This window comes from Protopterus annectens, chromosome 11.part0, assembly GCF_019279795.1.
Source record: "Protopterus annectens isolate FY-2018-M chromosome 11.part0, PAN1.0, whole genome shotgun sequence".
NCBI lineage: Eukaryota > Metazoa > Chordata > Ceratodontiformes > Protopteridae > Protopterus > Protopterus annectens.
The window spans coordinates 915,979,304-916,003,824 of NC_056745.1; the positions used below are offsets into that span (position 1 = coordinate 915,979,304).

Consider the following 24,521-nt stretch of genomic DNA (forward strand, 5'->3'; position numbering starts at 1 on the left):
TTAAAGGACTCCTAACTGCACACTAATTTCTTCTTTCGCCATTTTGAGAATGCAGCCAAAAAGTGAGCGTGTACGAGTATAATAGCTAGTTTGTATAAGAGTTTACCCAAGTTAAAGTTATTAAGCTTCAATCCCGATGTGTTTGTACATAATAAAGCTGCCTGAACAGAACCCACAAGATTAGTTTATTACATCCTGACTAGATGAGTCACATGGTGTCAAAACTGGGATTCCAGAGGCTGTTTTCCAGAGGTACGGGGTGCAGAGTTAACAGTGAAGGTAAACTAAGAGAAACGAGCACAAAAAAGGGACAGAAAAAAAACAAAGGTAATAAAAACTTGCAGTTTATTTTATAAAAGAGAGAAAAATGGAAAATTACAAGGGCACAAACATCATTATTAAACAAGGAGGAAGCACAAAAGGTTTATTGATTAAACAAAATGTTTAAAATTAAGAGATCTGATAAAACGAGCTCCAGAAAAGTATATAAGGGGTTTTGAATTCGGAACTGCAAAACGGGCATGTTTAAGGTAAAACAAGCATGTTTAAAGCAAAACGAGCATGTTTACACTAAAACTAGCACAAGAAAAATATAATGGGCATGAAAATAGATTAAACAAGCATAACGAATATAATAAGGGCAAAAAGAACACATTAAGCGTAAATAAAGCAGGGGAACACGTCTTTTGGCAAAGTGCTGTGTTTTGGCATAACTACTATTTTGCATTAACTGAAGCCCTGAATAGCATAACTAGAGTTATTCGAAGTATCTCAAAGTGTGTAATAGTGCTTACAGTGCATGCTTATTACTGTGCATGTATTCCGAAGAGTTTGCGTGCAAAGTGCAATTATTTCATGAAGCACAGTCAAAGTACACCCATTTCGAAAAGTTTCTTGTGCTTGGTGTATTACAGAGTGTTTACTGCACTGTAAATTATCATTTGTCAAAGTACCACCATTTTGGAGAAGTTAGTGTGCTGTGTACTGTTTATTCGCAAAGTACAGTTGCTTCGAAATGTTTCTTATCTGAGCTTCTTCTGCCCAGTTCATTCACACAGTGCAGTTATTTTGAAATGTTTCTTACATTGATAAGAGGTGATTTTGGCAGTACAGTAATTTCAAGAGTATTTCAGTACCAGAAGAGATTTGTTTTTGCAAAGTTCAGTTATTCAGAGACTTGTGCTACTGAGCATAGTTATGGAGACTGGCATAAATTTCAGGCATATGTATATGTGCGTCTGTCTGTTCAAGCATATTTGCAAAACTCTTCACTGGTAAGTGTTAATATGGCAGACAGATTTCGAAAGCCTTCACCACTTGTATTCACTCAGAATATTGTAGAAAATTGGAGAATATTTGAGCAAGAGTACGATATTTTTATACAAGCAGCTTATGCTGACAAAGATGCATGCACCGGGGGCATTCATTTTACTAAACCTAGCTGGGTTAGAGGCCCATTGAAAGAGAGCTGACAAGCAAAATGTTACATTGTCTTGGCTGGAACAGCACCAGAGAGCATTTGAAGACCTTAAGTGGAAAATTGTCACCCCCACCTACATTAAGATGCTATGATATTAATAAACCAATAACTATTTCCTGAGATGCTTCTAAATTTGGTCTTGGCGCAGTTATTTTTCAAAAAGGCAGACCAATTTCCAGAAATAGTTGACTCATACTCAAACAATGAAGGTATGCTTGCTTTAGTCATACAAAAACTAGATAAAAAGATGTACACTTTTGCAAACACCTACTGGATACTGGGTATTGGGACTAAAACTGTGAAAAAACATTTAGACACTATAACATTAAAGTCTGAAGATTAGTTACTATTAGCAAGTGATTTTAATTGTATCTTGTCCTCCACTGACAGCACAAGCTCTAAGCCCTTCAAGATGTCCCCTGTTGCCAAGCATTTGAACAACTACATAAAAGACAGAAACCTAATTGACATTGTCGGTATAAAAATATTATCCTCCCTGAAGTATTCTCACTACTCCTACAAATTTGGCACACAGACCAACATAGACAAAGTCTTTGTAACCAGTTCTTTCTGGCAAAAACTGGTAATGTAATGCTGACATCATGTCCTATGTCTGACCACAAAGCTATCACCTTCAATGTAACACTTAATATTGAACCCTTAAACTTCTGCCAAAGACTACTTGTTCATCTAGTAACAATACAAGGATTTAAAAAATAGTTTCTAGATGAAATAAAACTTTACCTAGACGCCAATAATAATGGAGAGGTTTCAGATATTTTATGGGACATTTTAAAGGTAGTCTTACATGGTAAAGTCAAAAGTTGGTATATAAATAAAAGGAAAGAGTGTGATAAAAAATGGTAAACATACAAAGAAATTGATGAACTAAAACTTACTTCAAATGACAAATCTGCATTAGCTGAGATATGTAAACTGAAGAAGGAATATCAGGATATCATGCAGCATAAAATATCAATAGATTTGGAAAAAAATCAGATTACAATCCTACTCAATTAATTCCAAGAGCATGCACAGGACTGTGATTAGATCTAAATATTTAAATGAGAAAAATCATATAAAAGAAATAATATACACTAGAAATAATTAAGAGTATCAAAGTTACAGATCTAAAAAAATCTTACTATCTTTTAAAAACCATTATAAGAATATTAATACAAACTCATCTACAAGTGACAAAATTATAGACAACTTTTTTTGCTAATAATATTCAAAAGAAACTAGCCAAACACAATATTAATAACATAGATAAACCCTTCTCCTTTAAAGAACTAAATGAACAAATAAAAAATCTTAAGACAAAAAAGGTACCAGGGCTAGATGGTTTAATTCCGGAATTTTTCAAACTTTCATCTGATAACATCTTGAAAATCTTACTCAATGCATTCCAAGAAGTTAAAACTACAGCAAACATCCCTCCATCATGGAAATATTCTATCATCTCTCCCATCTTAAAACCAGATAAAGAGCCCAATCTTTGCACATCATACAGGCCAATCTCTTTGCTTAACATTGACTACAAGATATTCATATTTATCTTAGCAGACAGATTAAATAATATTCTTTCAATATTAATTCATGAAGACCAAACTGAGTTTATCAAAAACAGAAAGTACAAGACAATGTAATTAGGTTACTGTCCTTAATAGACTTAGCAAACAAGAAAAAAAACGAGCTTTCTATTTTAAGCCTTGATACAGATAAAGCTTTCAACTCCCTAAGTTGGCCACATCTGTTTAAAGCTCTGCAAAAATACAAATTCTTCCCAAACGTTATGGGATTAACAAACTATATGAAAAGTCCATAGCCTATGTAAAGACTGGATCTTATCTATCTAGCCCATTTGAAGTATTAAGAGGTACTAAACAGGGGTTCTCCCCCCTCCCCATTACTCTTTGCCCTAGCTATTGAGTCTCTTGCAAATTATGTTACAAATAATGCATTAAAGGATATAAAGTGTCAGACAAGTTATCCCTCAAGATACAACTGTTTGATGATGACCTACTAGTAACTTCTAATATTATTAAAAATTCAATAGATCACATATTACATAATCTAGTGCAAACAACTTTGGTCTAAAATTCAACCACAACAAAATTCAGGCACGTCTAGTGAAAAAAATGTTACTATGAAACTTAGATCAAAAAGAGACAAACTGAGAGGGCAAGCATATTAAATATCTAGGTGGTATTATTGAATCTAATTATAAAAAAACATTGAATTACCAACAACTTATAAACTCAATTACTAGTCTAAAAGACAGTTGGAGCAGACACTTCTTCACATCTGAAGACAGACTAACTTTAATCAAAATTATACTATTAACTAAAATCATATTCATTGGCCAAGCTCTAATAATTCCCATAAATGTCAAAATTAAACAGACAATAACTTATTACTTAACTTCCTTTGGTATCCCAAAAAAACAAGAATTTCTCTTCTCTGCCACACCACAAGCTGGGATGAAGGAGGTATAGGGTTTCCAAATACTGATTTTTATTTACAGTCTGCATTTATTAACATAGTGTTCCTTTGGAATACTTCTTCTTATACATCATATTGGAAATCAACACATGAAACCTTACTTCTTACTAGTAATAAGACATTGCTTGAACCATATGCTCAAATACATACAAATATCTTTATATGGATTTTAAAAATATACATTCAAAATGTAAGGTCAAAACTTGTTCTCATACTTCTTATAAACCAAATATTGCTGTTGTTTAAAAAGCTTATGTTTTCTAATCAATTAAGAATTTATTAATAATTATGTTTCCTATTACTTACACAAATGTTTGACATCTTTTGATACTCAGAAAATGCTAGAATTTAAGACAAGTGACCTATTATATTGGAATCTATTTCTCTCAGCTAATAAAATACATTCTGCAGACTATCTGATCAGCAGATATAGTCTGCAAAATTGCAACTGGCTGGACATCCAAACTTGTAAGGATTTTATACATACTAAGCATGTACCCTCATTACAGACATACAATAAGAGTAACTTAAAAATCTTGGATTTTCTCTCCACAATTAATAGCTCACACAAGAATACTTCATACATATGTTATTTATAAAATTCTCAGAAATTATTTTAGCAAAACAGATATTTCTTTTTGGAATTATTCAAGTGACGTTAACAGACAAGTATTCTCAGAAAAAGATATAAAAAAAAAAAAAAAAAAAAAAACCTTAAGTCGGTAAAGGAATCCACATCTTCCCTTTTCTGGCGTGTATACACATGGAAATTTTTTACACAGATGTTTTTCCACTCCATGCAGACTAGCAATAATGTACAAGAAAGATGAAAGGAAATGCTGGAGATGTGGACACCCTGAAGCTGACTGGATACATATGGTTGTTAATTGAAAAATAATTTCCCCATTTTGGTTAGACTTTAAATATCTTTGTAAAGCTCCATGGAATGACAACTGTATAATTTCTGACTCCCTTATCCTTTTTCAATGTTCCTGAGGTCATTCCTAAAAACAAAACATTTTTACTATGGTCTGACTTCTCTATAGCAACGAAAATGGTTACTAAAAATTGGAAATCGCAATCTACTCCTATCTTTAAAGTTGAGTTTATTCATCTTGTGAAATACATTTCTAAGAATGAGATTGCTACTATAAAAGCAAGGACTAACACAACTACCCGTCATTTAATTGCTAGGACAAAATTGTCTAATCTGTTAAGAGAAATATTAAGTGTTCTCCTAAGTATATTGTTTTTTAGTTGTTCTGGAAAGTGTATATAGTTTGTTTTTTTCTTGTTACCATACTGTTAAGTTATTGTGTTATAAAATGAATAAAAACATTTTGGAAAAAAAGGCAGACCAGTAACCTATGCATCTAGAACCCTTACCCAAACTGAAATGCAATATGCACAGATTGAGAAAGAACTTTTGGCAACAGTATTCGCATGTTTAAAGTGTCATGATTATATTTATGGTCGAGCTACTCAGATTGAAACTGATCACCACCCTGTAGTTACTATTCTAAAGAAGCCTATGCATACTGCTCCAGCAAGATTACAAAGAATGATGCTGAAACTGCAAAAGTACTTCAAAATGGTCTACACAAAGGCAAACATCTTTATCTGGCTGACACCTTATCCAGATCGCCCAGAAATACAACAGAACAGCTTGAAGCAGAGAATTTTGACTTTGACGTAATGGAAGTGCATCATTTTTCTACCACGACACTTGATGAGCTGAGAGATCATACAATGACTGATCCAATTTTGCAAAAGCTCAACCACTACATTAATGTTGGATGGCCATCAAAGCAATCTAGTGCACCACCTGAAGTGCAAACTTATCTTCCTTACAGAGATGAGATGTTGATGGAACATGGCATTATTTTCAAAGGTACTACAATTGTTGTTCCTGCTTCCTTACAACACGAATATATCCAGATTTTGCATTGTAGTCACCCAGGTTCTGAATCTGCCAAAAGAAGGGTGAGAGAACTAGTACTTTGGCCTTCTCTAGCAAAAGACATTGATAAAGTACTTTCTTCTAGTTTGGTAGGCAATACTAATAAACCACATTTGCAGAGAGAACTACTTCGGCTATGTCAAGTTCCTGAATTACTTTGGTCAACAGTAGCCACTGATATATTCAAGTGGAACAATCAGCATTACTTAGTATTGGTAGACTCTTACTCGAACTGGTTTGAGATCAATTTACTACCTAACCTAATGTCCACTGCTGTTACCACCAAGTTGAAACGTCATTTCTCAGTCCATGGTAGTCCACACAAAGTTGTTTCTGACAATGGTACTCAATTTACTAGTCATTTGTTTCAGAAATTTGCAAGAGAATTGGACTTCGTACATGTTAGTAGTAGTCCTGAATATCCAGAGTCAAATGGACTAGCTGAATGGGCAGTACAGAATGCAAAGCAATTACTTGAAAGGTCAAAGTGTGACAATACCGATGTCTTTTTGAATTTACTCAGTCTCAGAAACATACCCCGTGACGATGTAATTGGCTCGCCTACTCACAGAAATCTAACCAGGCAAACCAGAACAACCCTGTCTATTAGCCGAATTTGTTGAGGCCTAAAGCTAAGAACAACAGAACCATTAGAGCCCAATTATTCAGGAAGCGTTCTTCCCAGAAGTCCAGCTACGACAAATAGAGCAGAGTTCTTCGTCCACTGAAACAGAGACAGTGAGGATACAAAAGGCGAAAGGTTTCGACCGGATTGGTCAAGTAACAGGTAAATGTACTGAGCCGAGATCCTACTTCGTAGAATCTGAGCATGTGGAGTAAAGGAGAAATCGCAGACATCTTCTTCCTCTACCAGAATCGATAGCGCAGCATTGTTCCTGTGATATAGACTCTAGATCTCACAGCAATCCAGACAATGTTCCTGTTGCAGAATATGTCTTAACTTCCACTTCCATTCCTGATAATGTTCCTGTTGTTCTTAATGTTGAGCATTCAGCAGAGACATTACCAGTTGCTAAATCTGATTCTAAATTTTATGTCATACGTCTTGGCTGTATTTCCACACCTAGTGTGAAATACACAGTGACCTGGACTTGATTGTATATTTGTGTATCTAGTTCTGTATAATTGCATGACAAAGAGTTATTTGTACTGATTGCATGTCAACTTAATTCTGCTCACTGGTGAGCCATCAGATACTTACCTGGTAATCCACAGCTTGGAGGGCTTCAAGCCCCACTCTGTTCGCGCCCCAACCTGGCCCCTAATCCCATCCGACCTCACTGCATCTACATTTATTCTAGGCACTAATCTCTCCCAATAACCAGCAACCAATCAGAACAATACTAGTAACCTATATCCTCTGCTGCCTACAGTACCCCACCCACTTCCAATCTAACTGCTCACCTGACACAGTCATGCTACTAACTAATGTGCTTACAGTCCTTATCTGCACTCGTCTTGTACACCTTACATCCTACCAGAACTCCATAACAGACACACCCCACCACTATCACTGCACCTCTACTCTCACATCTATCCATCACCCACCTACTAACTACACTTGTCATACCATCACAATCTCCATCCCAATACACCCACCATACTATCCTTCTCACAGTCAGTCACCAACTGGTTTCAGAGTTACCTGTCTGACCGCCAACAATCCGTTGTATGGCAGAATGACATATCTCCCCAACTATCTGTCTGCATAGGGGTTCCCCAAGGATTCATCCTTGGACCCCTACTCTTTTCTGTTTTCACCAATAATCTAGCCTCTGCAAACAAACATGGCACACTCATACAATACGCAGATGACTCAACCATCATCTGATCAGCCCAGTCCCTACCCAAACTGCAAAAGTCACACAGGAAGCCTTTTCCTCTGTTGAAACTTAGTTATCCGATGCCCAGTTAATACTCAACCCAAACAAAACTAAACTACTCATCTTCCAACCCACCAAACATAGTCAAAACAACTCTCACTTTAACATCACAGCAAAAGACAACACCACTATATACCCAACTGAACACACCAAATTGCTAGGAGTGGAAATGGACAATAAACTAAAATTTGACATTCACATATCCTTGACCATAAAAAAGTCCACAAAAAACTAGGAGCACTATACAGAAATAAGCAACTTCTCACCAAAGCAGCAAAGATTTCAATAGCAAATTCCCACCTTATCTCCACCCTACTTTATGCCTGTCCAATATATATCAACCTAAGGCAATGCGATCTAAACAAGCTAGAGACCTGCTACAACAAAATTGCCTAATTCGCCACAGGGGCATTCTACCGTAGTCACCACTGTCTCTCACTTGCTGAACTGGGCTGGCTTGAACTCCCTCACCTCCTTCAATGGTATCAACTCTCACTCGCCCACAAACTAGTAAATCATCCACTAAATGTCCCATCCCTCCAGAATCTACTCCAACCCTATCGAACCACCAGACCACTAAGATCCAGCAACAAAAATCACTTGCAGATCACTAAAGCCAATAACTCTGCTGGTGAAGCACTATTCTCTTGCACCATTACCAAATTATGGAACTCCCTCCCACCCACAATTACCTCTGTACCATCATGCACCCACTTCAAAACTCTACTAAAAGCACACCTAAAAACATGCTGGCTATGCCCTTGCAACTCCCACTCTAATATCACCCTCCCCATCCAACCACTACCTTTCTTTCCACTCCACTAACTACTTTGATTATAGCAAGCTCAGATGCTCATAAGCCAGTACTTCTTATACAGCAGGAACTTCTTCTTGTAACATTTGTTAATGTCTGTTATGTACTTCACAGATAAATAAGTTCACTACCTTTCTTTCCACTCCACTAACTACTTTGATTGTAGCAAACTCAGATGCTCATAAGCCAGTACTTATTCTACAGCAGGAACTTCTTCTTGTAACATTTGTTAATGTCTGTTATGTACTTCACAGATAAAGATTCTAGTTGTCTACTGATGTACTATGTTCTTCATCTGTAAATATGTTGTAAGTAATTGCTATGTAAATTGTTAATCGCTATGTAATCCAATGCAACTACTGTCTGTTTATTTTAACTGTGGAGCTTTTCTCCCCGGGCCTCCACTGAAAATGGACCTACGTCCAGTCAGACACTCCCGGTCAACAAATATAAATAAATAAATAAATAAATAAAATAAATAATACTACCAGTCACCTGTTACATTCAAATAAAAAATTTCCCTAAAATATGACAGGTTAATTACCAAATTTATAAAAGTTATGTTTACTTCCCTATCTAAATTAGCCCTCAGTGGTGAGATCTACCCTAACCCTGGTCCTACCATTACCAACTCCTCACCTAAAAATCTGCCTAATAGCTGCCCCTTATCACAACTAACATCCAACAGAAAGCCATCTGACCTCCTGTTCATGTGTATAAATATCAGAAGTATAACTAATAAAACCCATGACCTAAATGCCAATATAGCTTTATACCTTTCCTGATATTCTCATCCTGACTGAAGCCTGGCTCAAACCTCACATTAAAAGTGAGGAAATACTCCCAACAGGTTATAACATTCTTCGAGTAGACAGACTAAGAAAGGGGGTGGTGTGGCTCTAATGTTTAAACATCACCTCAACATCCAGATCCCTAAACACATCTGCCCTCCACAATGGAAATGAAGAAATCCTATATGCCAACCTCAAACAAAACCTAAATAAAACAATCAACATCACAGGATGCTACTTCTCACCTGGCCAAAACATTCCACCCCTGGAAATCCTCCTGAACTGTTCTAATCATTCCCTACCCCAGGAAACCATAATCCTAGGTAATTTTAATATCAACTGGCTATCTTGTAGTAACAATCACCCAAGCCTACCACCTAAACCCTTCATGGATTCTCCCAACTAATACAGTCACCTACCCGGATGGAACAAACATACTACTCTCGACTGGATTTTAGTCAACAAAGACCCTCACTCATACTTAGCTGGCTGTCTACCAGACAGCCTCAGTGACCACACTCCAATTTTCCTTCTGAGACACCACTTAAATTGTGCTAAACCCATCATCATAGGCAAATCCAAATAGGGTAAACTGTAACCCACTCTCCTTTATTAAATTCATTCAAAAATGTGATTGACACCACTAAGGACCTCAATCTGGAGGAAGCCGTCCACTTCTTCAATAGCACCTTCCTAAACATCCTAAACATACATGCCCCCATAAGAAATGCTAGAGTCAAAACAAAGTACGCCCCTTGGCTACAAAAAAACAACAGGGCACTAACGAAAATCAGAGATAAGGCCTGGGAGCACTAGCACTTAACCCCCCCCCCTTCTAGACAGTCATTCCTAGAGTTGCACAACAAGGTCAAAAAACAAATAAAAGAAGATAAAACCCAATATTATCAGTATGCCCTAAACTCCTCCCTTCACAACGCTAAACAGTTCTGGTCCACAATAAACTCCATTCTCCACCCAGGTAAAGTAGGCACCCCCCCACCTACCTCTCCCCTTTCCTCATTCAATAAACACTTTACTGAAACCATTCTGTCTTTGACTAAACAACACAACCCTCTACCCACCCTCCCTACATCAAAACCAAGTACTCTGCCCACAGTCTTTTCTTTTTCATCAGTACCTACCTCTTATATAAAAAAACTTCTATTGAAACTTAAGCCTACAGAATTTGCAGCTGACAATCTCCCCTCTGAATACCTAAAAATAGCAGCAGAAGCCGTAGCTTATCCAGTCTCCATCTTAATTAATCGGTCCTTATCAGAAAGCTATGTCCCCACACTGTGGAAAATATCCAATATAATTCCCCTCCATAAAGGTGGCTCCTCCACTGAACTTTCCAATTATCGGCCCATAGTCATCCTTTCTCCACTTTGCAAGATACTTGAGAAATGCATCCATTCTCAAGTCTTAGACTACCTCTTAGCTAATAACCACCTCTCCAGCACCCAGCATGGCTTCAGGCCATACCACAGTACTACTACCGCCTTGCCGTCTTTCACCAACGCTATCCTTCATCATAAAAATAATGGCCTGCTCTCCTCTGCTATACTTCTGGATCTATCGAAGGCTTTTGACATGGTCTCATACAAACTACTAATCTCTTTTCTCACTAACCTATCCCTTTTCCCAATCAGCTATTGATTGGTTTCGCAGCTAACTGGCCGCCAACAATCAGTTGTCTGGCATAATGACCCATCTCCTCGACTTCCTGTAACACTCTGTGTTCCCTAAGGCTCCATCCTTGGTCCCCTACTATTCTCACTCTTCACCAATGATCTATTCACAACCACCAAGCAAGCTGCTCTTATACAGTATGCAGATGACGCCACTCATCTGTTCAGCAGCAACTACACCTGAACTTCACAAGATCACACAGGAAGCCTTTTCATCTGTAGAAAGCTGGCTATCTAATCCCCAGTTATTATTCAATCTGAGCAAGACTAAACTCCTTATCTTCCAACCCCCTAAATCTAACCCAATTATCCTCCACTTCAATATTCTAGAGAAAGACAATACCGTCATCTCCCCAACAGAACACACCAAACTACTTGGTGTTGAGATTGATAATCTCAGAATCGACACTCACATTTCTCTTACCATAAAAAAAGTTCACAAAAAACTAGGTGCATTGTACAGAAACAAACAAACAATTCCTCACCAAGACAGCCAGAATTTCTGCTGCCAATTCCCACCTAATCTCCACTTTACTCTACGCCTCTCCTACACTTACCTACCTTAGACAAAACAGACCTAAACAAACTCAAGGCTTGCCACTGGTGCATCGTATCGTAGCCACCACTGTATCTCACTTAGAGGACTTGACTGGTTTGAATTCCCTCAACTTCTTTACCTGAATCAACTCTCTCTCGCCCACAAGTTAATAAACCATCCTCTTAAAGTCCAGTCTCTTCAAAACCTTCTCCAGCCCTACTGTTCCACTAGACCACTACACTCCAGCAGCAAAAATCTACTTCTAGTGACCAAACCCAAGAACTCAGTGGGAGAAGCACTATTCTCCTGCATCATATCGAGATTATGGAAACAACTCCCCCCCTCTATAACCACACCACCTTCTTGCAATCACTTCAAGACTGCACTAAAAACTCACTTAAAAAGTCTCTGGTTATTTCCATGCACCAATCCCGACTAGTAACCCTCCTTTTTACCTCCCCTTCCTCTCCACTCCTACAGCCACCCTGCCTCACACCTTCTGATCATTGCATTCCTTCCTCTGCAGGCTCTGGCTCACACTTTACCCTCCTCTTTCCTTCTCACTCAATCTCTGAGACCTGTTATAACATGCTTAACTACCTAACTTCATCTCAACTTCAAATACATATCCAACTGACTTATACCTAGCTTCCACTCACTACCACATATACTACTCACTCAGTCTCCTCTCTTACGCCTCTATCTTCCACTTCCATTCCATTAGCCATTCTAGCTTGTTCCACCTTCATGTGGACCATCTGCTTTATATCTGCTTGAGTTTAGTGCAATATTTGTATATAAGATTTAAGTATACAAGTTTAGAACAGTATCCGTTTGAGCTTAGGACTATCTGTATATACATCCTACCTTTATTCCTAGCCTCTAGCTAGATATTGGTATATCTGATCATTACTAGTTTCATATTGTATGTATAGCTAATGTTTGCTGCAGTATGTAATATTTGCTATTGTATGTATATTCAATTGTTCTTCATGTATTCTGCTGCTCATTTATTGTTCTGTGAAGCTTTTCTCCCCAGGCCTCCACTATAAAAGGACCTGTGTCCAGTTGGAATTTCCCAGTAAACAAATGTAAATAAATAAATATAACCGTCAATATTGCATAACCAATTTCTCAAAGAGAGAGGATGTAGAACAGAGCTTGTGTGCTTATCTTTTAAGAAGCATTTCAATGACTGAACGTGCATATAAATAGCAGGCACATGCTAGCTTCAGTGCCATTTTGAGAGTGGAGCCAGACAGTGAGCATGTATGAGTGTAATAGCTAATCTGTACCCAAGTTTACCTACGTTAAAGTTATTACGTCTCAATCCTGATGTGTTTGTACATAATAAAGCTGCTTGAACAGAACCCACAAAGTCTCGTCTATTACATCCAGACTAGATGAGCAAAAGCTGCATTTTGCAAAATGTAGGAAGTAAAGATGTACAACTTGAGAAAAGTGCTTAAAGACTCAAATGTAAATCCATATTCAAAGAAATAAAGTCTTGGCAAACCTGCAAATGCTGACTATATACTGCAAAGACATTCAGTAGGTGACAAATACAAAAACAAACTGTGCTGGATCACAAGGTATAAGAACAGACTATTCTTCAAGCTCAGAACTGCCAACAAGAAAATCTACAGTGGTTATGGGCAGGCAGATAGTGGCCAACCTACTTGTTTCCTAGTGATGTCAACTGCCTTCCTCAAAGTACAATGTAAATTTAAATACATATTCTATAAAAAAAAAAATCAAACAAATACTTATAAAATACACCTAAACAATGAAACATCAAAACTTTTTTCTTTCTTACCTCTGCCTGGGGACTGTGAAAAGGGCCCGAACTAACTTTCTTCTGTTAGCTTTTGTATTCATATTCATACAGAAGTCCATTGCAGCCTAGACATAAATAAGTAGGTATCCTTCAGAAAATCAGCTTCAGTGCAAATGAATGGTCACCTCAATGAACAGCAGTTTCATACTTTCATATCAAGAAAGTACAGTTGTGTAAAATCTTACCATAACAGTAGATGCCATTCCATTCACTGCTGCAGTATTCTTTACAAAAGAAATTCCCTACCAAGGGTAGCCCAACATCCAGGCAGTATATTAAAGCCTTAAATTTTATACAGGTCGTATGTCACATGTAAGCTCCCCACATAAGGCATAGGGCATGAAGGTGACGTGCAGACATACATACATCTGAATAGCCTCAGGTGGAGCAATTAATCCTAGGAACTAGGAGGGACATGTACATCCAGAAAAAAGGAAAAGAATTCCAGGCCGGGAAGACAGAAGGAAAAGGGCACAGCAGAAAAGGGAGAAGGGAGTGAGAAAATACTGCAACAGTGAAGAAAAGGACATCTACTGTTACGTTAAGATTTTACACAACTGTACTATGTCCTTCCATATCCATGTTGCAGTATTCTTTACAAAAAGGAGAGTATAAAAGTTCATGAAAAAACATGGGAGGAGGAAGGCACAGAGGAGCCCTATAGAAACCCATGCAGGATAGCTCTGGCAAAGCCAGCTCTTGCTCTGTTAACAACATTCCATTTGTAATGCTTATTCAAGATATGGACAGAAGTCCAAGTAGCAGCTCAAGGATGGAATTGGTAGCAAACTGTTTGCATAAATCAACAGAGGAAGCAACAACTCTAGTAGAATGAGTCTTTACAGAGATAGAAAGACATTTTCCATGAAAGGCATAATAAAAACAAATGGGCTTAGAGGTCCAAGAGGATCTGGTTTGCTTACAAACAGCCAAACCTAGAGATCTGGGATGAAAAGAAACAAAAAGTTGCTCAGATTTGCAAATGACCTTAGTCTTATCCAAATCAAAACTGCGCAGTCTATGCAAATCCCAACTGGGAAGAACCTTTTCACTTGCAGACTGCGGAGAATACAAAAAGGAGGGCAAATTAATAAACTAAGAGACAACTCATTAACCACCTTGGACAAAAAAAAAAGATAAGTACAAAGAGGCCCTGTTCCTATGAAAAACTAAGAAAGGAGGAACATCCATAAGAGCCTGGAGTTCAGAGACTGTTAGCTGAACTAAGGGCCAAATGAAGAACAGCCTTCCAAGTACAATGTTTCAAGGAAGTTGCAAGTCTCAAAAGGAGCCTGAGTGAGTTTTTCGAGAACAAAACTGAGGTCCCAGGAAGGTGAAACAGACTTCTTAAGAAGCCTGATATGAAGGACGCCTTTAAGAAATACTTGACTTCAAACCTAAAGGCAAGAGGAGGAGTCAATGGAAAACAAGCAGAAACAGCTGAAAGGTTAGCTTTAACAGAAGCATACATTAACCCAGCATGGAGGAATTCATGCAAGTAAGACAGAACCAGACAGATCCCCACAGAAAATGGATCCTGGTTATGACAAAGGCACCAGACAGGAAACCTCTTCCATTTGGACAAATATGACTTCCTGGTAGTGGTTTCCTGGCCTCCTGCAGAACCCTAATCATGTCCTCAGAAAAAAAGGTGCCTAAAAGGGATCAAAACCCTATAACCCACAGTGTCAATTGAAGAGCGCACAAGTGAGGATGGATCAGACCCCTTGTCTTGTGTGAGAATGTCCACCCTGTGGCCAGTCTGCTAACAAGGTAAGACCGTGCCCCCCGCCTTTACTTGTTGATTTACCACATCAGTGTAGTATTGTCTATGAAGATTTTAAGTTCATAGGTAGGTACTAGGCTATCTGCCTGAAGGCATTTATAAGCCTAGCCAGAATGTGTTAGCTTTCGCCACCCCCCTTAGATTAGTTCCCTGTGCCTCTGTCCAGAAGAGCCATTGAAGTGATCCCTGGGTAAACTTTCTGTTTCCCATCCACTCGCCAAGGTTTCTCTTGAAGAGGGCTAGCGAGGAGCTCTGCCTAATGTAGAATGGAATCTTGTTCCAGAGCATGGGAAGTCTCTGGGACAGGAATCTAACCCTCCAGCACATCCTATTTATTGCTGTGGTGAGGTTTAGATCCCTGGAGCGTGTGGCTTGAGGGGATATGGTTTTCTTTAGGTGGAGCATGTCCATCAACTCTGGATTGGACATGGCCTTGTATGTCAGGCAGAGATCACCTCTGAGTAGGCGGTATGCAACAGAGTACAGCTGGAGTTTCTTCAGTCGAGCTGCATAGGGTATCTTCTTGAGGCCTCTTGGTGAGGAAGTTCTGTGGTCTTTCCAGTTGTTGCAGGTGTCTTGTAAGGTACATCCCAAATGGGGCACTGTACTCTATGATGGGTCTGATGAGTGATAGGTAGAGGGGCCCAATGACTTCTTTCGATCTGGATGCAATCCCTTTTGTTATTAGGTGGGCCACATAGAAGGATTTTCTAACCACTTTGGCAATGTGATTATCAAAGGAGAGGTTACTATCTACTTGGGTCCCCAGATCCCTTATTACGTCTTCCATATTTAGGGGGCTACCACTTATGTGGTAGTTTGTGGGTACTTTGTTTTTTCCAAAGGGGTTGACTATGCACTTTTTGGCATTTAGCTTAAGGCCATGGTTTTGACACCAGGTATATGCCTCAGTGAGACCCTTTTGGAGGATGTCTGTGTCAGCCGGAGAGTCAGTTACAGCCCCTAGTTTGCAGTTGTCTGCGAACCTGGTTAGCCATAGTCCTCCTGTGCTTGCCTGTACCTCTGAAAAGTATATGCCGAAGAGGAGGGGTCCTAGGACTGAGCCCTGGGGAACGCCACTTGTAACCGGTTTAGAGTCAGACCTAGCTCCCACAACTCTTACCATGTGGGTTCTGTCCGTGAGCCAGTTGGCAACCCATCTTGTGACGTAGGGGTTTATGTTCAGGCTGGTGAGCTTGTCTATAATACCTAAGTGGGGAATGGTGTCGAAGGCCTTTGCAAGGTCTAGGTAGGCTGTGTGGACCACCTTTCCCTCGTCTTAGCCTTCATAACTGTCTCAAAGAAGTTCACCAGGTTTAGGAGGCATGATCTCCCCTTAACAAAGCCGAACTGGGTAGGATCCAGTGTTTAGAGGTTTCCAATGTCTCTGTTAATGAGATCCATGATGCTGTGTTCCATAGCTTTGCAGACCATGCTAGTCAGGTTTATAGGGCGATAGTTCCCGTGATCCGTTGTGGCTCCACCATTGTGCAGCGGAGTAACTGTTGCCGTGCGCCACTCTATGGGCAAGTAGCCTGTGGAGAGGCTGAGTTTAAACAGTGTGTTTAGGTGAGGGGTTAGTTCATCTTTGAGTTTGTGTAGGACGCAGCCTGGGACACCGTCCGGTCCCACTGATGCTGTGTTTTTGGCTTTGGAGAGGGCTGTTTTAACCCTTTGAGGAGGGCTGTTTTAAACTGAGTGTCTGTGATTTCAGGGGCACTACATTCTTCTGGTATAGTTATGGGCCCTTTTGGGGGTGAGAGGGGGGTGAAGTTTGCACTGAACCTGTCTGCCAGGATGTTGGCTATATCGGTGGGTTCAGTGTATTTTGTGCCATTCTGCACTAACTCCAAGCAGATCTGAGAAATGCCACTTACATTCTTGACATAGCTAAAGAATGCCTTGTGGTTATCTTTGGAGTACATGGCAATTTTTCTTTCGAACCTAGCCTTGGATGATTTTATGAGGGAACGTAGTTTCTTGCCGATACTGATCAGGTATGTCTTCCCTTCTTGGGATTTTACTCTTTTCTGTACTAGTTTCCTCCTTCTATTGTATAGCTCGTTTATGGCAGGAGTCCACCAGACTGGTTTCCTTTTCTTGGAGGAGTGAGTCTTGGTTTTGTTTGGGATAGCACGATCCATGCATTCTTGTAGGTGCCCGTAGAGTGCATTAGTAAAGGATTTTGCAGCTTGGACAGCATTATCCTTTAGCATGGGGGCTTTGAAACTTCCCACCTCGGTCTTAAGTAACGTGAAGTTTGCTTTTGAAAAGTTTTTCAAGGTGGTTTCTTTGACCGGGGGTGGTGGCGGAATGTGGATATCCAGAGTGATTAGTTTATGGTCAGATCTAACCAGCGAGGGGTTGACCTCTGGTGTGGAACACCAGTCACCCATGTTGGTGATGACCAGATCTAATATGTTGTCACTTCTGGTGGGGGTGTTGACCAGTTGATCCAGGTAGTTTGAGTTTATAAATTCTAGGAAATGTTGGGCAAGAGAGTTCATACTTGAGTAGTTCTCCCAGTTAATGTTTGGGTAATTGAAATCACCCAATATCAGGGTGTTAGGTAGGACCTTTATGTTTCCCAGCATTTCCAGGAATGCGGAGTGGGGGTCCGGGAACATGGTGGGTGATCTGTAGCAAGCTATAATTTGAATAGCAGTTTTGCCTGTTGTTAGTTGCACGTGGATGATCTCTGAAGCATCGTGTTGTGCCTCTAACCTGGAGGTGTGAGTATCCTTGATGAATACGGATACTCCCCTGCCTTTTGTATTTCGGTCCGGGTTTTGTGGCCGAAATGTATGGTACGAGTTGTAGCCTGGTAGTGCTGGGGTGCTCTCTGGAGCCTTAAACCAGGTTTCTGTTACAGCACATACATCTATTTTCTCCATACTGAGGAGTGCCTCGAGTGTGTGCATTTTGAGGTTTAGACTTCTGGCACTGAGCAGCATTAGCCTCAGTTTTTTGTTACTTGTGCTATTTACAGCGGTGGGTTTGATTTTGCGCCTTGCCTAAAAAAGGCACTATGGGGGTGGCAACAGCCTTGGCCAGTATTTGAAAGCCTAAGGGTGACAGGTGCAAACCGTCTCCAGCGAAGCAGCATGGCTCGTCGAGCATGTCATCCCAGGCTGACAGACATTGGATCCCCTTTGAATGACACCAGAAACTTAGCCAATTGTTGAAATTGATAATTTTTTCTCTATACCGTGGTATCATTCTTGGTGAGGGCAGGATGCTACTCAGGGTCAGGGTCATACCGGCCTGGGCTACGTGATCAGAGAGCTCCTCCATGTCTCTTTTCATGTAGTCCAGTGAGGTACGGCTCAGGTCATTCACACCAACATGGACAATGACAGAGTCATATTTGTACTTGTTCTGGAGTGACCCAAGTGCTTGTGTTATGTGGCGGATCCTGGCACTTGCAAGGCAGCTAACAAGTAACCTTCTCCTTGTTCAGCCTAGTGAGTGGATGTCAGCGTGCCTGACTACAGAGTCACCTATTACTAGTGTGTTGGGTATGTTATTTTGCCTTAAGGGCAGTGATTGGGTGGCACACTGGTTTTGTGAAGTGTGTGTTTCATGGTTTGTGATGGTGGGTGGAGGATGCTTGGATGTCTACTTTGGAGGTCTCTGTTGCTTTTGCAGAAGTTTATTTAGAGCCTCCGAGTATGTTTTTGTGTATTTATGTGTGTCTTTTGCCAATGCTGGTTTCATAGGTCTATGTGAGACTGGTGATGTGATGCAAGTAATTCCCTTCGCCTCTTGATTGCCTGGTCCAGTCTTGGGTTGAGAGAGCTTAGCCTCCAGTTTGGCTGTATAACTGCATATCTCGCATGTATTAGTGTTTGGTGGAAGGAGGAGAGGGTTAGCTGTGTACATGAGGCAAAAATGCCCAGATTCACCAGTTGGACTGGAGAGTACACCTGAAACTGCCCTTTGGACATGCCTGGATAGGTACAGTGAACTGTTTTACTGATTGGGTGGTAAGGTCGAATAGAGAGAGCCTCGTCTTTCTCTACAGTATAGGGGGGTCTAGTGCTAAGGTTTATTACTGCTTGCTATGAGTTTTGGGCAAGTGCTGGGATGAAAAGTGAAAGATTTGAGTGTTTAAGTTGAAAGTTTGTCTAGTTCCAAGGGAAAAATTGAAGAGTAGACTTTGTGGAGCCAGGAATAGTTATACCCTAGCTAATTGGCGCTGCCCGGTGTGCAAAACCGTGCAAATGTGGGTTTTATAGCAGGGAATGAAAGAGATAGAAATTAGCCCAAAATGGCCAATAAACTACTAATTTCTGGGCTTAAACCACTCCTCCAGGGACAGATAGGCTGCTCAAAGCTTCCTCTCTCACAGTGAGCAGAGAAACTTCCTTCTATCCAAGTAAGGTATGGGCAAACACAGAAACTCATAACACAGCCCTGAATTCAGCACTAACCTGAAAACTGGACTAAACTAGCTTAGAAAGGTGGGAAAACAAGTTTTTTTTTTTTTCAGAAAATAAAGCAGATACAATTAAAAAAAAACACTTTAAATGCACAGAAATGGCTATCACACGAGTGTGTAGCCTACAACAGTTAAACAGGTAATTTAAACACAAAAATGACTTTGTTAAAGTGTAGGCAGTAAAATAAGTACAATATGTAGCTGAAACAAGATTTTTAAATCACAGAAACTCTAAAAAATTTGCGTTTCGGCGGAATTAGCTAAAGGCAGCAAGAAAATGCAGAAATATGATACTTAATCACTCCAAAGTTTCTCTTTTGTCTCTCTGCTGCTGTAGAACTCTGCAGGGCACCAGGCAGGAGCTTGCTGAGCTGTATAACTCATACTTAGAGGCGCTGGAAGAAAGAGGGAATGAAAAGTCTGAAGAGCTAAGGAGGAGAACTCTCATCTCCTTTAAGTTGATGTGAGCTGACCTCTGATGAGGAGATCACAGACCCTGGACCTTGAGACAGCCAAAAGAAGCTGCCCCCCCTCCCCACTGTCTGAGGCATCCGAAAAAAAAGTTCCTGAGATGGGACTGGAGGTTAAAAGGGGCATCCCATGTTGAAAAAAGCTGATGAATTCACCAGTGAAGCTCCAGTTTGAAGCACAGAAAGAAAGGAAATAGAAAATCCAGTGGACGGAGGCAAGGTCCCCAGCAAGGGAATGGTCTGGATCCTGCAACCAATAGACACATGATTGTGAGGAAAAAACAGGACTGACATCTGAAAGTTTATGGTAAACCCCAGGCATTGTAAGAGACAAACCATAAACTGCAGGTGCTGAACCAATACTTCGGAGGATGACGCCTGAAAGGGCACATCATCCAGATAAAGAAAGATCTGAACTCCTGTCATCCTGCAAAAAGCAAAAGCGAGGCATTGGTAAATACCCTTGGGGCAGTAGAAAGGCCAAAGGGCAAAGCAGAGAACTGAAAATGCAAGGAAGAAACAGAGAAACGTAAAAACTTCCTGAAAAGAGGATGAATAGGGATATGAAGATAGGCATTCTTGAGATCCAGGAATACTAAGAAAACTTGGGGAAACAGAAGAGGGAACAGGGTTTGAAAGGACAGCATCTAAAAGGAATGGACCTTTAGAAAGTTGTCAGGCTAAGAAAGATCCAGAATGGGTCTCCAGGTACCTTTTTTCCTGGGGACCAGAAACATCCTGGAATAAAATCCTTTCCCTTCCTGGGTAGAGGGCATGAGAATGCCACCCTGGGCCAAAAGACCCAGAGGTCTAGAAAGAAAGGAAGCCATTTCTGAGGAGGTTGAAGGATGCCTTGAAAAGGAGGAAGGGATTTCCACACCATGAAGTTGCCCTGGAGAATGACGGGCAGAAGCAAAGACTCTTGAGTGACCCTTATCCAACTAAGAAGTGACAAAGAAAGATGAAGGGAGAGAGGAAGCTCACTCAGGGAAAGAAGAAAACTATCAGATAGAACCTGGTTTGTCTTAAAAAGGAGCCTTCAGAGAAGTAAGAGTCTGAGTAGACTTAGCATGAGGTACAAGACTAGAACCCTTATTGCCTTTAGGAAGAGGGCAAGGCTGTCTATGTACAAAAGCATATTTGAATAGACAATTCCCCTGGAACTTAGGGATAGGAGACATAAAATATGTTTCAATTCTGAAAGGTCTTGTCTTTACCTGGAAGGACTTCAGCAAAAGCAAAATCAAAAAGGTTATTGTCAACAGCAGCATCCAACAATTTAGCTTTAATATCATCAGGTAAGTGCTGGAGACAAAACCAAGAGTAACATCTTAAAACAGAACTGAAGGCAGCAGCCACAGAGGAAGCATCAGCTGCATCATAACTGCATTTAATAGAGTGGAGAGCCACTTGAGAGGGAGATCACGGTAGAGAGACGACCGAGGCCTTCTCTTCTGAATCAGGGAGGTTAGAGATTGCAGAGTAGCTTGAGAAAGAAGGGCTAGATCATACCTGTACCATATTAGTCTGGTAATTAGCCCAAAAAGCCAGGGTGGCAGCAGTATATGACTTTTTGCCTACACCTTCCTCCACGCTACTGTCCTTGTCTGAAGGACATAGTTCAGTAGACGGCAAAGGTTTAGAAGGTCTATCAGAAGACACAGACACTACAGAAAGATCAACAGAAGAGCATCTGTACAACAATTTACAATCATCAGGCACCTTGTAAAATCAAACAGATTTCTTTGGGGTTGGAGACTGACAGGGGCCACAAGGACTGCTGAAAAGGGATCAAGTAGAATAGCCAAGAAAGGAGGTACAGTAGAGAGCTTAGGAGACTCCATTTGGAGGAGTTTGTAATACCTCCTTTGAATATCAGAAACCTTAAAAAGTACAGTTTTGTACCTACCATAAATGTAGATGTTCGAGTGTTCACCCTGCTGCAGTCATCACACTTGGGGTTAACCTGTCGTCAGGTGGTCCCGCAGTCGGACGGATTTCCAAAGTCTTGGTCCGACGTCGGTTGCTGTCGCCTCATCCCTGACGTCAGTGCGCCAGGGGTACATATATTGCAACCAACGCCATTTTCATCAGTTTTTCTTGCCCCAGATGTCAGGTGCCCCCAAAAAGGTGATCCAAATTAGTACCAAAAGGTGTGAACACTGTACAAACACAAAAATCTTTCAGCTATAAGCAAATACATCAGTAAGGCATAGCAGAGATTTAGCCAGTAGATCAGAGGGGTTGGAGGGAGGGTAACCTGGACTGCAGCAGGGTGAACACTCGAACATCTACATTTATGGTAGGTACAAAACTGTACTATGTTCATCGTGTTACCTGTCAGAAGAAAAAATTCAAGCAAGTCACATCTGCCTCAGGTGATGAAAAACTTCTTTATTTGCACCTAACCAGATTACAGCAGCATGTTGGCCAGGATGATCTCAATCTGATCAGCTTGTTTACTGACATCAACTTTTATACTTTCCTGTTACCAGCCAAAATAGCTTTTGTTACATTTCTGACAGTTGACAGTTGGCTATGAAAAACATCTAGGATCACAAATTACCTCAGAAAAGAATGTTTTACCTCAAAACCACAGCTAGTGTAGAATGTTTACCTCAAAACCACAGTTAGTACAGAATGTTCAAAAAGGTACAGAATACTTAGTTCAACAGTGGTAGCTGGAATTTTCCACAGCCTGCCTCAGTAAATTAACTCTTATTCAGAAGTATAGAAAACAGATGTTATTCAAGTTCATAAGCAAACTACATCTATCATAGATAAAGCCCATCTTTAATAAACATGGTTCAATGACCTTTTCTTACCAACACTTCAGCAAATAGCATATTCATTTTGCTAGATGGGAGAAAGAGACAAATAATAGTATGTTTTAAAACTTTTTCTCTTAACATTTCCCCCCTCAAAACACTTTTATTTGTCTTTTTATTTCAGCAATATATGGTAAAAACTAAGTTTTTCTTTGCATACATTACTTCATTTGCAAGACAAAATTTTAAACTTCAAAACATTTGCAAAAGTCACATTTCAATGCATTCACTTTCACCAGTCTGTTGCAACTGCTGGTACATCGTTTTCGTAACAGCAGTATCAACCAGTCTTTGTAGAAGACCTCTGATACAGGGTATACAACAGCAACCACATACCACCACGATAGCCACAGTGACTCCGACGGACACCAGGAAACTGCTGATGAGATGACTCCATTTTCCAAACCACGCTTGTAGAAAGTCTGAAAAGGGATTATTTACCCCAGAGTTCTCTGCCAATTCTTCGGATAACATCTCCAAACCTTTCAAAGCTGGAGTGATGCTCCCATCAGGGGCAGTGTTATTCGGAATGTACGTACAACAGAAAGTCCCAAACATCCTGCAAACTCCTCCTTCTTTGGCCAGGAGTATATCCAACGCAATTCGATTCTGCCATGCCACCTTGCGAAGTGGCCTCCAGTTGTTCAGCAATACCTTTTAAAGCATCTTTGGTATAGTTCACAAAATGCTGCTGGTTATAGTAAATGTAGTTGATCCAGTCCACATTCTTATTGGGTTGAATCCAGACAAAGATGGATGCAAAAAGTACAGTTTTGTACCTACCATAAATGTAGATGTCCGAACTGGATAGCATCTGCAGTCATAACAAGTGGGTTGTCCTGTCATCAGGCAGCCCTGCAGTCGGCCGGATTCCAAAGTCCGGGTCCGGCTTCGGCTGATGTCGCACTCCACCCGACGTCATCTCTGTTGGTCTTCGGGTATAAAAGCATCAGCCGACGCCATTTTCCTCAGTGTTTCTTGCCCCAGATGCCAGTAGCCCTCTTGCAGGCTAAAATTTGGATAGATGCCAATGTTTCCAAATAGATAGAGGTAAACACAGCAATAAGCATATATGTACATATATACAAACAAATACACCATAAAGACTCCCCAACAGCTAGCTATTAGGAGGGTAAACACCCTAGGAGTACCACAGAGGGAAGGAGGGAGGGTAATCCTGACTGCAGATGCTATCCAGTTCGGACATCTACATTTATGGTAGGTACAAAACTGTACTATGTCCTTCATGGATGCATCTGCAGTCATAACAATGGGTAGAATACCATAGCCAACTAGGGAGGAGGATAAAAGTAGATTATGGTGTGTTTAGGATCCCTTGCAGTACAGCAGTGGCAAACCCTGCTCGGGATCTGGAATATAGAGGCAAATTATAATGCTTGGCAAATGTATGCACGGAGGTCCAAGTAGCCGCCTCAATAATGTCTTTGGTTGCCACTCCTCGTAAGAAGGCTGTGG

The 24,521-nt window shown here is 40.3% G+C and overlaps 1 protein-coding gene across 2 annotated transcripts in view; it reads right to left on the minus strand.

Annotated features, from left to right (window-relative positions):
- Nucleotides 1–24,521, minus strand: part of UPF2 (UPF2 regulator of nonsense mediated mRNA decay) — a 2,519,933-nt gene that overhangs the window by 2,045,046 nt on the left and 450,366 nt on the right. For both annotated transcript variants that reach the window (XM_044088310.1, XM_044088311.1), the window contains exon 8: nt 13,500–13,585. In XM_044088310.1, the coding sequence (XP_043944245.1) occupies nt 13,500–13,585 (86 nt within the window). The remainder of the gene's footprint in view (nt 1–13,499; nt 13,586–24,521) is intronic.